This window comes from Hevea brasiliensis, chromosome 17 (genome assembly GCF_030052815.1).
Source record: "Hevea brasiliensis isolate MT/VB/25A 57/8 chromosome 17, ASM3005281v1, whole genome shotgun sequence".
Taxonomy (NCBI): Eukaryota; Viridiplantae; Streptophyta; class Magnoliopsida; order Malpighiales; family Euphorbiaceae; genus Hevea; species Hevea brasiliensis.
The window spans coordinates 13,542,612-13,558,489 of NC_079509.1; the positions used below are offsets into that span (position 1 = coordinate 13,542,612).

Below are 15,878 nucleotides of genomic sequence, written 5' to 3' on the forward strand. Positions count from 1 at the left end.
TCGATCTGCATTCCAGTGGTATTTCTGACAGCAATACCACTACCAGTAGTATTTTCTGTAGTTAGTGTTTCAGCCATGAAAAAACTTGCTGAATTGTATTAGATTTTAGAGAAGAACAGTATATCAGTAGCACAGGTTGTGCTCTGATACCATGAAAAAAAAAACTTGATTGTGCTGTTGTTGAGTGGGCTAAAAAGGGTTTATATACAATTTACAAGAATAATCTAGAATTAATAAATTTCTCTATTCTACCCTGCCTAGTTTATAGGATCTAAATAATAATTTTTACAATAAATCTATTGAGACAAAATATATATAATATTGAGCTGAAATAAAAAACAATCTAGAATAATCCATCTACTCTCTTTTTTTTCTTTTTCTTCAGGCCCATATCCATACTTCAGCCCAACCCATTGATAGGCTATCTATCAATGTTCTGCTCATTGATGACTAGGCGTCCTAACGATGCATCACTTTTTTTAATGTAGGGAAAAGGGAACATCCGAGCAGCAGATCCAATAGTTGACAATGTTAAAAATCCTCATTTTCTTGTTCTGATCTCTGAGAACTTCGTGGAGGCGCGTGCTTCTTTAAGTCGTCCTGGAGTTGCAAATCTACCTTCTAATCAGAGTCCTGTAAAAGCGGACGTCGCTTCAGTTACTTCTGCTGCAGGGCCAGCTGCATCAGGTTGTTTATGCAATTGTATCTACTTCTCAATTATTATTTTGATCGACTCTTTGCATGATTTGTTCATTTTCTTTTCTCAAACACATCACCTTCCTTGATTTTGTATAAGAAATAATGGGAAAAAAACTTCAATAATTAGCATTCTCATCATGCACTATTGTTGTAAACTTGAACTTTGTTTAGTCAGTAGCCTTAAAAATAGAGCATCTAGCTGCTGAATACATACTTTGGTCTTTGTGACTTGAGACATAGGATTGGCTGTTCTAGTTGCGGAGGCTGTCAGCTTGTTATCCATTAAATTTTGAGCCGTTGACATTGAAAGAAATACCATCAAGCATCCTATCATATTTTCAGCAATATTTAAGAAATTGAATGGGCTTTCCTCTGAAATTTATACTGCAAGATGATATGTTGACTATATAAACCATGGAATGAGTATTTTTCTAAGGCATTTAGGTTATATTTGCATCAAACTCTGGTCTTGGTTCATTCACTTCTGCAACTTCTAACATATCTGGAAACTCAAATCTTGGAATTTCACAACCCTTGGGTAACCTTCAAGGAGGTGTTAGCATGGGTCCATCGGTACCAGGCATGAGCCAAGGAAATCTTTCAGGGGCACAAATGGTGCAAAGTGGAAATGGCACGAATCAGAATGTGATGAGTGGTCTTGGTCCATCGGGTGTCTCTTCTGGAAGCAGCACCATGATTCCAACTCCAGGAATGCCTCAACAAGCACAAAGTGGGATGCAGTCTCTTGGTGTGAATAACAACTCAGCAGCTAATATGCCATTGTCACAGCAGACAACAAGTGCTGTGCAACCAGCACAATCCAAATATGTCAAAGTCTGGGAGGTAAGTCAAGATGCAATTTTGTTAAAGATTTACGATGGATTTGCAGCATTCTGATGGCAGTGTTCCAATTTTTTATCCTCAAATCAAGGATGGTGTCAGGCTTTTTGGCATGTTTAATCCCCCGTATTTCAAAAAGTTCTCACTTTCTTACTATGGTAGACTATTGACTTTGGGCATGCCACCTAATATCTTTCTCTTATACTTTGTCATACAGTATCTAACAAATTTTGTTTGCTCACATATGTTAAACAAAATAATCTGCAGGCAACCTACTAAGCTGTCCTGAGCTTCTGGTCAGGTGGAGAAGGGGTGGGAGAGTTAGGATTGCACCTTGTATTGGAACTTATCAAACCCTTCCTCCCCCATCATTCCCTCTCACCCCTCACCACCCCCGCGCGCCCGCCCCCCCCCCCCCCCCCCCTGCCCCAAAAAAAAAAATCTATAAGTTTTACATTTTTAGAATAAGGAGTGAACTCAGTCCTATGTGAAAAAAAAAAAAAAAAAAAAACAACACTATGCCTCTTTAAGATTAGTATAATCCCTTCTGCATTCCTGTTAATACTGACTTGCATTCTTTTGGAAATACCAAGACATCCTTGACCTTTATGGGAGAAATTGCTAATGCTCCATTTAGAATAACCTTCTTCATCAAGTTGATGACATTCATATACAGCCTTTGCTTTTCTCCTTTCCCCAACTGATCTTACTCAAAATTACATAGGCACTTGGTGATTTCTCACAGATTATAGTCCTCATTAATTGTTCCCAATCAGAACCTATTAGTACACATTTTCCTTGGTAATAGTGCCTTCAAAACTCCCCTGGGTTAGTAAAAGCTAAAATGACCTAAAATGCAATGGGCCAATTTGACCATGTGTTGAACAGTGTCTTCTAGTCTCAGGTTTGTATTGTTGTTTGTAATTTCCTGTCAAAAATTTTCATCAATCATTGGTGAGGATTTTGAGCCTAATTGCTCTTCATCACTGCAAAGTATTGTACTAGTGAAATACTTAACAATGAACTTTCATGCAGGGAAATTTGTCTGGGCAGCGTCAAGGACAGCCTGTCTTTATCACCAAATTGGAAGTATGTCTGAAACACCTGATAAATATTCATAATATGCCTCGTTATGATTGTAGTTATTGCATAGTACTGCTTTATTACTTCTTCATTGTTACCATTCCATGTACTCCAGCATTTCTTTTCTTTATGCACGAACCTTATGCCTGATTTATTTGTTACAGGGTTACAGGAGTGCTTCGGCTTCTGAGACGTAAGTTTGGAATTATAAAATTACTTCTACTAAAAATGGACTTGTATAGAAATTTCTGTTCTTAAAGTTGCTTTTACAACTTAGATTTTCATTGTTGAGACCAATATATTAGTTAGGCTTATTGGACAAAAGATCTAAAACTTTTAGACTTTTCTTGATTGTTGCCAAAACTTGATTTTGTGTTTTATAGCCAAACCTTAATTAGTTGTCACAATGGTAGTCAAAATGACTAAATTAAATTTGAGAAAATAATAGTAAATTAAAATATGCTTCCTAAAGTTTTATTTAATTAATAAAATAGTCTATTAATTTAAATTTTATATTTGAATATTTTTTTATTTATAGCATAAAATATATTTATAATATAAAATATATTTTAATTCATTTTTAATTGAAATTTTATACTAAAAAGTTATTTTTATTGATTAAAATATATTTTAATATAATCAACAATTCTATAATTACATAACAATAAAATAACCACAAAATAATCACATTGTAAATTTTTTTTCGATTATCAATTACGCAAAATAATCACATTTTCATGACTTGTTTTCTCCTACTTCCAATATTGTCTCCATAGATGGTATTTCTTCAACTTCCAATGGAGTCTCCAAAAGCGTGATGTTTTCTATTCCCTTAAGCCATTCATACGTAACCATAGCAAAAGATAATTTGATTAAAGTTTCTAATTCAAATTCTTCAAGCTTAGGCTCTCCACTTCAAGTTGCTTTGTTGAGTTAGAAGGTCCTTTGTTCTTTACTTTTTCGTTTTCAAGCGCTAAGAGCTTGGTTGGACCTCCTATTGACAATGTTGTTCTCTTGGAATAAAATTTGCTCAAAATATAAAGGCATAAATTCTTGTTTTAGCAAATATTTCATCATAAATCATGTCTGAGACTAGTCCTTTCCCTTCCCATGTGTGTGTCTTCTCCTGTCACCACCATCTTGTTGATTTTTAATGAACCGGATGGGCTTATAGTTATCTTCTTCCTCCAAATCTTTATTATAGATAATATTGCCCATGAGCGAGGAATTGATTGATAAATAGGGTCACCACGAGAATCACCATCTCCTCGCCTTCTTTTATCAACCCAATTACAATTTGTTTCAATTCCAAAAGCACCAAGATGATCTGCAATTTCTTCGAAGCATCTATTTCAAAGCGTCTCTTTATATGCTCGAATCTGAGATTCATCTATTGCTCTAAATGTCGCTTCCTTCGTCACAACATTTTGTTCCTATGATAAATGGCTTTAGTTCCTAATCAGCATCGCAGAACTAATATAATCGCCTCCTCCATCAAGGTAAGCCATCTTGATGGGGGCGATTTTCCCATCCTAATACCACCTAATGTAGTTTGAATCTCACAAAGAACACACACTCACAATACTCAAAGTATTAGGGAGAAATTCTCAATAGAATTTTATTAATCAAAATTCAAAAACTGAAAATACATAGAATATACTATATTGTGCTATTTACAGGGATTTAATCACCAACACCTAATAGGAAAATAAATCTATTTTCTCAGAAGTTTAGATAATTTAAAACATAGTAGGAAATCTAGATAAAATAGGAAAATTTTAATCCTAGATAAAGTAGGAAATATAAATAACCATAGTTGTCAAATCGAGAATCAAAATCTTTATTTTATGAATCGAGAATGGAATTAAATTAAGATTCGATAAAAATTCTTAAAATTAATTAAAAATGATATATGTTCTAAAAGTAAGTTAAAAAAAAAAAATACAATGACATATGTTGATAAATATAGAATTGTCATTTAGTTAATGAGAAGGATACTTTTATATCATGTGTTTTTATGTTATAAAATATGAATTCTTGAATTGTAGACAATGATTATCATTGTGCACATAGTGAAAATCCCATTTAAATTTGAACAATAATTAAACAATAAAAAAGAATAGTGAATTAAATTAAAAGGTCAATATAATGTCATAATTTGACAACTATAATTAGAGAAGTATATTAACAAAAAGGAAAAAGAAAAGAGAAATAAAACGAAAGAAGGAGAGGAAAAAGAATGGCTAGTGGAATAAAAAATAGCTAAGGATGGTTTTATTTGCACTTTTCACTATAAAAAATGAAGTGGAATATTAAGGTTGCGTTTGACATTATTGTTTTTTTGTTTTTGGTAAAACTTGTTCGTCCAAATTGTTTCATTTATTTTTGTGATCACTTTTATAGAATCATTTCAAAAATGAAATAGGAAAAAGTAAAACATCAAAATCATGGTTTTTCTTTGAAGTTTTTAGTTTCTGCCTTTCAATCAAATTCTTCACTCTTCCCAAATATTTCTCTCTGTGATTACAACTTCATTACCCAATCACACTCTGTCACTTTCATCTTCCCAAATATTTCTCTGTGTGATTCATGGTTTCAAAAAACGGCCATCATTTATAGGTTTTTTGGGCTGCCATGATTGTTACACCTGTTAAATTACAGGTTTTAAAAATTATAGCTGTCACGTCCATTACGGCTATTATGTAACCGTTACCGGCCATTACGTAACACTATTACCTGACTTACTTTGCATTTGCAGCTCTATTTCATATCTACTTCATCTCCATGGCTGGCTCCATTCATGTGAAAGTGAAATTGATCTGTTGTAGAGGGATTCTTTCTCTTTAACTTATTCAATTATTATGTTAAATGGCATATATTCTCTCTTTTTCTCTCTTTATTTTCAATTTTCACTTGCCATTTAATAGCCATTTACTGTCACTTAAAGTCTTAACTTTCTCTTAAGTCTCAAGTCTCGGCCATTTTCTCTCAATTCTCAAACTCAACATTCTCTCTCTCTTTTTTTTCTTTTCTTATCTTCAGCCACAATCAAATCTACTGAAGTGAGGACCTTCAACTTCAATCCTCTACAAAGTTTTGAGTTTAAGAGCATCAAAAAATGAGTTATTGTTTATTTTCTCTAATTCTTAAAACTTTTTCTAATCACTTTTAGGTAAATACATAAATAATTAGAAAATAATATTAAAGAATTTAATAAATATATTAATGACTAATTAGTTCATACTAAATAAAAATAATGGATATATTAATAATATCAAAGAATTTAATGGATATATTAATGATGTATAAAAATAATGAACTTAATGTCTTTATTTAATATATTTATACTTATTATTTAGTTGTATATCTTAGTTTTAATTATATCTTTGAATATGTATGCATGTCATAAAATTTGCAAATTTTTCAAAAAAATTTGAATTACGAAAGGTTGCTACTGTTACTGTTATGTTACAGCCGTTACAGGCCAATTGCCATTACTTGCGGCCATGATCACAATTTAAAATATGATATGATTACAACTTCATTACCCAATCACACTCTTTCACTTTCATAACTAGAAATTTATAGCATATATTTTTCTTGGTTTCAGTGATCTAAATGGAAATCTATCAATATGTATGTTTCCCTAGAACATAAGAATACTTGATGATAGATCTTGATGAGATGAAAGGAACAAAGCAGCGAATACTTAATGTTTTTTCAAACATAAAGAAGATGAAGTAAACGGTACCGTTTATAGTATATGTGAGATGAGAAAAAAAAAAGTAGGAGATGACGGTTTAAAAGTTGTTTATCAAAACTTGTCAACATCAAGTAAAAACTATTTTTGGTTTTAGTAAAATAAAAAACAAGAAAACACATGCATTACCAAGCATCATGGTTTCAAATAACAACCATTATGTCACACAATAGCCGTTATTTACAGGTTTTGGGAGGGTCTGTTACACGATATATTGCTATTTACAGGCAAATCTGCAAATCTGAAGTTGTAGGTGTAATGGCCATTATAACTGTTACGTATTAGTAATGGTTGTTATGGCCTACTGCAATCATATGGAAACAATGTTATTTTGCATCTCTTTTCTTTGTTTGTGTATTCTCTTTCCACAGCTACTATATCTCTCATATTCTATCAAATTTTCACTCAAATTTCTCTTTTATTCTACAAATTCTCTCCCTTATTGTTTGCTAAGCTAAGATCCATGATTTCAAATCGCAGTTGTGTTCACGGTCGCAATCATGAGTGATGGAAACAGGCTTGTAATGGCCATAACGTAATAGTAACAGTTTGGCGCTATACAAATTTTTTTGAAAAATTTACAAAATTCATAAAATGACTATATATTGGTAGATATAAGTAAAATTAAAATACAGAACCATATAATAAGCAAAAATATATCAAATAACGATATTAAATTTATCATGTTTAGACATCATTAGTATTAACAATTTATAGATAGAATAGAGATATTTAATGATGATCTTAGCGTGGCAAATAATGAGAGAATTTGTTGAAGAAAGGAGAAATTTGGGTAAAAATTTGAGAGAATATGAGAGATATAGTAGCTGTGAAAGAGAGAATACGCAATAAAGAAAAGAGAAACAAAATAACACTGTTTCCATGTGATTGCATCAGGCCATTGCCATCGCATAACTTGATGAAATAACGGTCGTTACTATTACATAATGGTCGTAATGGCTATTTAATTTGCAACTCTAGATTTGCCAATAAATAATGGTGTATCGCATTAGGGACCCTCCCAAAACCTATAAATAATGGTCGTTAGGTTATGTAACGGCCGTCATTTGAAACCATAGTAAGATCATCATTAAATATCTCTACTTTAGTTATAAATTGTTTAATACTAATGATGTCTAAACATGATAAATTTAATGTCTGTAGTTGATGTATTTGTGTTTGTTATATAGTTGTGTAACTTAGTTTTATTTACATCTAGTTATTTTATGAACTTTGTGAATTTTTCAAAAAAATTTGGATGGGGCCAAGCTGTTACTATTATGCTACGGCCGTTATAGGCCTATTTTCGTTACCTGCGACTGTGACCATGAATGCGATCGCGACCATGATTTGAAACCATGCCAAACATACCCTAAAATTTGAGACTATAGGCTCTAACAACCCTCTAGAAAAAAAAAAAATCAACAGAATCAGTAGATTCATATTCACTAATAGATTCAAATCTCTAGGACGGGAAATCAAATCGAATCCTAACTAATCCTAAATAAAATAGGAAAATTAGAAACATTTCCTAATTGAAATAGGAAAGCATCTAAAACTAAATCTGCAGTTGTACTTTTACAAAATAGCAAGTTAAAATGTGTTAGCACATTTAGGGACGTGTTTGGACTATTTTGGAACACGCCCAAAAAAATAAGCCCTGGATCAGTTGCAAAACATTCATATAACTCATGATTGTGGACAAGACCATATTTAAAACCAGGTTTAGTTTTAAGAAAATTTAACATAGAATTTGCTTGAAGTTGTCGGCGAGATGTGAGTTTTATCCTGGAACATTGAGAGTGGGTTGGTGTCCAAGCATCAGACTCATGTTTCAGAATATTTTCCAACATTTTGGTGTGTCCAGCATCCATACCCTTCTTCATATCCAAGTGTCAGACATTAGTATTTCAGTGTTAAATGAAGGGCCCACGTAATGTAGATTTTAGGGATGTGTCGTCTCTATGAATAATGACCTTCCTATGTTTAGGTTTGAGAATACCTTAAACCCCATGCTATGCTGAAATAAAACCAATCATATTATATATATTAATGTTGCTAAAATTAAACCATTTGCTAAACAAAATCAAACTAGTTTTTTCTCTAGATAAAACTACTGATTATGGTAGAACTATTTATTTAAACTTTGTAGCTATATAAAAGATGACTAGTTGTTACGTGCCAATTAGGTACAATTATGGTGGGCAGCCAGATAAACCTAACTGAAGGATAATGTACTATTTTCTCAGGTTTTGAATTATTGTAAATGTTATGATCTATTTCCTGCAGCGTAAGTTGTGATTGTTGGATTTTCTCACAGTAAACTCACAAAGAAAATAGAGGTTCTCTACCTCACACAACACAAGATTAAAATTATAGAATTAACACACATTTCATTAGACTAGGCTGCTTATATAACAACAAAAGTAGTACAAAAAGCATGGTCCATAGTTACTACAACAAGTTTCAACTTACTTCTTTTTAATCAATCTCCTTAAATCAAGGAAAGACATACACTTGCACCTATTAAGTTTGACAGCAGAATTTAAGGATTACAAAATGTAAAAAAAAAAAAAAATGATCTTCATATCTTTTAGAAAAATCTCAATAGTGCAACACTCCTCCTTGAGATTTTTCTTGAAGACTCAAAACTTTACTTTTAACTCTTTAAATTTGGATTTAGATCGTTTATTTTGTAAGAAACCAGCTCCACAACACAATTCTTCTCAGCCTCTTCAATTGGATGATACTTCTCTTGCTTAATTCTCCTATGCTTTGTATGACTTCTTGCAACTAAAACAAAATAATTTTTGCTGCTGGAAGCATAAGAAAGCTCAAGTTGCTTTGCTAAATTCTTCTTGGACCAAATGACTTGATTTGCTTTTGAGGCAGCAATCATTCTTCTACCCTTGTCATTTGGAAATTTTATTGCTGGTTTAACCTTCTTGAACTCTCCTTTATTCCATTGCAGCAAACATTTAATTTTGAGCCTTTAACATCAAAAATAGCATAAGAAACAACTACTTTGCATTGTCCTTCTTTTGTTTCAACACCTGCAGAATGACTTTTATGTACTGAAATTTTCTTTTCATTTTCACCTTTATCACAATTAGGTATTTCTTTAGCTTCAGCACTAAATACATCAGATTTCAAATTTAAAATAAAGCTATTATTCTCTAATCTTGCTTCAGCAACCTTATAGTCATGTGAGTCATAAATGGAACACAAATCCCTTTTAAATACCACATAATATCCCTTCTTTATCATTTGTGCAACACTAAGAAGATTTTGATCAAGTTTTGGAATAAACAATACATCAGAAATGAGCTTCATACATTTCTTTGTCTAAAGTGAAATTGAACCTCTTCCTTCAGCTTCTACAATTTCTCCATTTTCCATTCTCACTTTAATCTTGATAGATCTATCCAAAAAGTTGAAAAAACTTGCATCATTGGCCATGTGATTTATACAACCATTGTCAACATTCCAAATATACTTCTCTGGTGACTTACAAACTTGAGATGCAAAAAATAAAGATTCTTAGTTGAGCATGTTGTTGTTGAGATTGATTTTGCTTTGCTTTGCAAAATCTTTCAATGTGACCTTGCTTCTTGCAAAAATTGCATTGAGCCCTTTTCTAGCATTTATCTTCACTATGATCTGTCTTCCCACGAGTGCCACAAGGTAGAAAATTTTTTTTCCTGCTACCATATCTATTTTCAGCTTCATTCTCCTTTGTGCTTGATGAAGCTTTTCCTTTGTTCTTGGCTTGGAAAGCTTTGAAGGCTCCTTCAGTAACTTCTTCATTTCTTATTGAAGTTTTTTGCTCTTGAGCTTGAAGTTTGCTAATTAACTCTGCAATTCTGAGTCTCTTTAAGTCACATGACTCTTCAATTGCACAAATTTTTGCTTCAAACTTGTTTGGCAAAGAAATCATAATCTCCTCCACAACTTTTCCATCTGGAAAATCTTCTCTAAAAAGCCTTATTTGATTCACAATTTCCATTAGTTTGGCAGAAGTTTTTGATAGATTCATCATCCTTCATTTTGAGCATCTCGAATTCTCTTTTAAGGGTGAGCAATCAGTGATCTCACCCTCTCACTCCTTTGGAACTCTTTTTAAGCTTGTCCCAAGCCGTTGGCTGTTGGGCATCAACTATTCTTGGAAAGATAGAATCTGAAACAGCTTGATGAATGAAAGTTAAAGCCTTGTGTTTCTTGGCACATTCATCACTATGATATTTGATTTGCGCCAAGGTTGGATTTGGTGGCAAAGGTGTTGGATCTCTTCCAGTGTCTACTACATCCCACAAGTCATGAGCTCTAAAAAATATTGTCATTTTTACAGTCCAAAAATCATAATTCTCACCTGTAAAAAGGCATTTTGTAGATAACCTCTCAATTTTTTTTCTTGTTAAATAACTCTCAAATCTCTCTTAAAAAACTCACAAAGATAGACACAGGCCCCTTAAGATGGAAGCTTTAATACCATTTGTTGGATTTTCTTCTAATACCATTTGTTGGATTTTGTCATAGTAAACTCACAAAGAAAACAGAGGTTCTTTACCTTACACAACATACAATTAAAATTGCAGAATTAACACACACATTTCATTAGATTAGGCTGCTTATATAGCAGCAAAAGTAGTACAAAAGCATAGTCCATAGTTACTACAACAAGTTTCAACTTACTTCTTTCTAATCAATCTCCTTAAATCAAGGAAAGGCATACACTTGCACCTACCAAGGTTGACAACATAATTTAAGGATTACAAAATGGAAAAAAAAAATGATCTTCATTTCTTCTAAAAAAATCTCAATACTGCAACAGTGATCGTGTGTTGAAGGTTTAGCATCCTAATGCCATGTTCCATTAAACTGCTCAGTGACTTCCTATAATTTTTTAAACTGATTGATAATAGATAATTAGTGCAGTGGGTGTCTTATTATCATAAAAACTGATTTTACAATTTTACTATTTATGACGCTTTGCATTGAAAGTTGGGTGGTAAAGGAATGTGAATATGGTGGATGTGAGTGTGCTAAGATGGATCTGTGGAAATGCAATAAAAGATTTTATTTATAGTTAGGTGGAAGTGGCACACATTGAGGATGAGTTGAGTGAGGAGCAATAAAGATAGTTTGCCTGCATCCAACATAGATTGGTGGATCCACCAATACAAGATATTGGGAAATGGGAACATCCAAGTTATTGGAGTGAAGACAACAGGAGGTATATAGCTGACATGGGGTGAAATACTCAGGAAGGATTTAGAATGTGATGATAATTGAGTAGAATGGAGGCTGACTCAACAACATTAAGATTGAAGCAGACTTGAAGAGATAAATTATTTATTGTTCTTGATCTCAAGCTTCCTATGAACTGTTCAAATAGAAGTCCTCAAAATTCTTTGATGTTTTAAGTGTCTATATGACCTGTGTTACATGAGGTTGATAGACTCGATTTTGACCACTTTATAGCTTCATAGTACACCTTTATTATTATAATAATTATTGTTAGCAAATACTATTACAACTAGGTACAACACTCAACTTATAGTGGATGACCTTATTGTGTATGACCTCCAATCAAAAGTCACAAGTGCAGAATCCTTTCAAACCTACCATTCATCTTCCTTCTGTACACCATAATGAACAGAGTGGCAAGGTTCATTCTGTATTGGGTTATGTTTGTGTATCCCTTCACCTTCATGCTTGTCTTAACTGTTTTGAATTCCTTTGCGGCAAGCTCGCACAATATGCAAACCCATGTACACGGGAGAAATAAATATTCAAATGGTTGATGAGTTCTCTGGTGCGCTTCTCAGGCTTGCTTCAAACTGGCCACCAACAATGCAAATAGTTCGGCTTATATCTCAGGACCACATGAACAACAAGTAATCACTGTATTCCTGTCTGTCTTGCATTTCTTTATTCAATTGTGTCAATCTAGATTTGTTGTATTTCTGATCCATTCTGATATTCTTTTATTTATATAGGCAGTATGTTGGAAAGGCTGATTTTCTAGTATTTCAGGCAATGAATCAGCATGGATTTCTTGGACAACTGCAAGAAAAGAAGCTTGTAAGTTGCCCGAGTGCTTAGATCTCTTTTACCCCTCCTGGGCTTGGCATATAGCCTAACTTCTTAGATTATTATATTTTCTCATTTTTTTACAGTTGTTTGAAGCCATGCTTCACTAGTCCCTCTACAATCATCATTAACTTTAGGTGTATGATTTTCATGAAAGAATTTGGAATTCTAATGTTCTGTTTTGCTTATTACAATTCCACTAAAGACTTAATTGTTATAGTGAATTGGAAGCGAAGGATAACAATATTAATAATGGATGCATTTTGTATGATATTAGTGTTTATAAATAACTAGATCAGTGGAGCATGGTATTAGGGAATTGTCTCAAATTCTTTACTCTTATGTTCCAGTAATGGTTGTAATGGCCATGAGTGCCTTTCTCCACCTTCTTCTCATCCTCTTTTCCTTTTTTATTTGTCTTTGAAAAGTGTTTGTTAGTCTTGTACAGGATGGGGAGAACTGGTAAGGCTTGAGAACTCATCTTGTGGGACTTGCAAAATAATGAGGCTTGGACAAAGGAATTTTTCCCTTGGCAGGTTGCACCTTGCCTATCATTTTTTTGGGGTATGGACTTGGGACTTTGAACTTTGGTCCGGCTCACTTGACTGTGTGATGTTACAATAAAATAATTAAGTTATAATAAAATATATGGGGCCAGGGCAAAAGCCTAAGCCTGCTCCACTAGGCTATTTGTAGAGCTGGGCTTCAGTTTATGTCAAGCCCAATCCAGAATTGTGCAAGCTTATGAGTGTGTCTAGGGTGATCAAGATGAGTAAGTTAATGCAAAGGCATAATCTGCTGTCTTGTTCTGATAATTTCTGCATTTTTGCTTTATTTTTCAACTAGGGTTCCTTGCTGGGTTAAATTTTTTGTGTGCTACTTTATAGGGTGAATACTCAGACAAGCATGAAAATTGCTGCTGTTATATTCTAGCACGGGATGAATTGAGAATCCTGGGGATATAGGGGCATCCTTTGCCTAGTTTTCGATGGTTGAAAACCTGTTTATCTAGTTAGTTGAGCTAAATAAGAGGAGCCGATTATTCTTATAATACACTATTGCATATACTTCTGTTATTACTTTAGAGTTAAAATTACTTAAGGTAAATCATCACATAAATCCTAAACTTGGATGCTCTTTGCAAATTTGGCCAAAACCTCATAAATAAATTGTGTCCACAACTTCCTTTATTGCAATCAATCCCCTTCAGGCTTGTTTTGGACTTCTTGTAGTAATTCAATTTTGCAACTCACTATGGAAGTCGTGGTCTGAATTTGTTATTTCCAAATTTTTGGCAAGTTGCATACAAATCAAAGGCCAGGATGTATTGATACTGCCCAGGTTCTAAGAAAAAGAAAATAAGAACCTTGTGAAACTAATACTCAAGTTCCAGCAATTGTTTCATGACCCTTTTATCTAGTTTTCGTTATTTCAATCTTGTTTCCTGTTTGGTGTGAAAACATGGACTTTATATTTATTTACTGGAATTTTCTTGTGTTTAATGTCAATCTTAATTTCCCAAGTGTGCAGTCATCCAATTGCCATCACAGACATTACTGCTTTCTGTTTCAGACAAAGCCTGCCGCTTGATAGGGATGCTCTTTCCGGGGGTAAGATGTTCTACACCTTTTCCTATATCTGCAGGATTGATAAGTTCTTCTAAAATTTACAGAAGCTACAGCCTATATTAGGAGCTTTTTCTTTCAGTGTGCTTCATTGTTATTAGGTATAATGAGCATGCAAAAATATGTAGCTAGTGAATACGAATTTTAATTTACCTAATAATTATGTAGAACCTGGATATGGTTGTGTTTAAGCCTCAAATATCCAGTCAGCAGCAACAAATGCAGCAGCAGCATCACCAGCAGATGCCACCGCAGCAGCATCCACAGCTACAGCAGCAACAGCTTCCACAGCTGCAACAGCAACAACAACTTCCACAGCTACAGCAGCAGCAGCAACTTCCACAAATGCAGCAGCAGCATCACCAGCAGATGCCACCGCAGCAGCATCCACAGCTACAGCCGCAACAGCTTCCACAGCTGCAACAGCAACAACAACTTCCACAGCTACAGCAGCAGCAGCAACTTCCACAGCTACTGCAGCAGCAACAGCATCCCCAATTGCAGCAACAGCAACAACTCTCACAGCTTCAACAACAACAACAACAGCTTCAACAGCAGCAGCAGCAGCAGCTTCAGCCGTTGCAGCAGCAGCAGCAGCAGCTTCTGCAGTTGCAGCAGCAACTGCAGCTTCTGCAGTTGCAGCAGCAAGTTCCACAGCAGCAACAATTGGTTGGGACGGGAATGGGTCAGGCATACGTTCAAGGTCCAGGACGGTCACAATTAGTTTCTCAGGGACAAGTTTCATCACAAGGGCCAACAAACATGCCTGGAGGTGGCTTTATGAGTTAAAAAGAAAATCAATTAATTGGGAGCATAATACATCAGTGTTAAAAAAAATTAAAAAAAAAATAAATAAATAAAAACACCTGAGCAATTATATTGACCTGTTGGATCTCTTAGACAAGTAATTTTATCAACAGGGGTTTAAAATCTATTTATGGTATGTAAAATAATGATATTATCGAATCTGGCCTTCCTTTCTATTTATCAGCAAACACCTTGTGCTTATGATCTGTCTTTTATCTTTTGTTTAGTTATTTGGTCTCTAACTTAATATGGAGAAATTCTGATAACTTAGGTACCATGAATGAAATTGTCTATAACATTCATCTTTATGCAGCTTTGCAACTCAGTAATCATTGGGATTAAAAGATGGGACTTCTTAAGTCAGGGGGCTTCTCTTGAACTGAATATAAGCACTGAATGGTTATTATTCCTTTATATTAAGCAATCTTTTAATTAGTGAATGGCAAACATATACTAATTTTTATGTATTTAATTACATATATGAAATGTTTAAGTATAACATGAAAGATATATTAGTGTTAAATCATATAAAATAAATCAAATTATTTATATGATAAATTTATATATTTATTCCAATCTTATATAAATATGTGTAAAAGTATTTATAAATACTAAGGACAAACTTATGTATATAAAAAAAAAAAAAAAAATCTTCTTGCAGGATATCGACCGTCAAACTAAATATTAACTTAGTAGAGTTTTTCACATAAAAGAGGAGGCAGCTCAAATTATAATTTAATTTATTTTTCATTATTTAAGTGCAAAAATTTTGAAATTAAAGAAGCCAAAACTATAATTTAATATATTTTACATTATGTAGGTGTAAAATTTTGGATTTTTTTTATTTTATTTTCAAATTAAATTTTATCAGTTTTTAATCTTCAATTTGTAGGACTAGTAGATGAATCAACCATTTTTTTTTATTTTATTAATAAGCTGTATTTTAAAGATTTTGATTGCAACCCTACATT

General features: G+C 33.3%; 1 protein-coding gene across 2 annotated transcripts; it reads left to right on the forward strand.

The window, feature by feature from the left end:
• Nucleotides 1-448: 448 nt before the first annotated feature.
• Nucleotides 449-15,108, forward strand: LOC110638337 (mediator of RNA polymerase II transcription subunit 25-like). Of its 2 annotated transcripts, none has more exons than XM_058140299.1 (8): nucleotides 449-687; nucleotides 1,253-1,542; nucleotides 2,575-2,628; nucleotides 2,787-2,815; nucleotides 12,211-12,279; nucleotides 12,382-12,466; nucleotides 13,999-14,085; nucleotides 14,269-15,108. In XM_058140299.1, the coding sequence occupies exons 2-8, from the start codon at nucleotides 1,261-1,263 to the stop codon at nucleotides 14,887-14,889; spliced, it is 1,227 nt and encodes a 408-aa protein (XP_057996282.1). In that variant the 5' UTR covers nucleotides 449-687; nucleotides 1,253-1,260; the 3' UTR covers nucleotides 14,890-15,108. The 2 variants fall into 2 exon arrangements, with proteins under 2 accessions (XP_057996282.1, XP_057996281.1); XM_058140298.1 differs by having other exon boundaries at nucleotides 450-687; nucleotides 1,250-1,542.
• The last annotated feature ends 770 nt before the right edge of the window (nucleotides 15,109-15,878 follow it).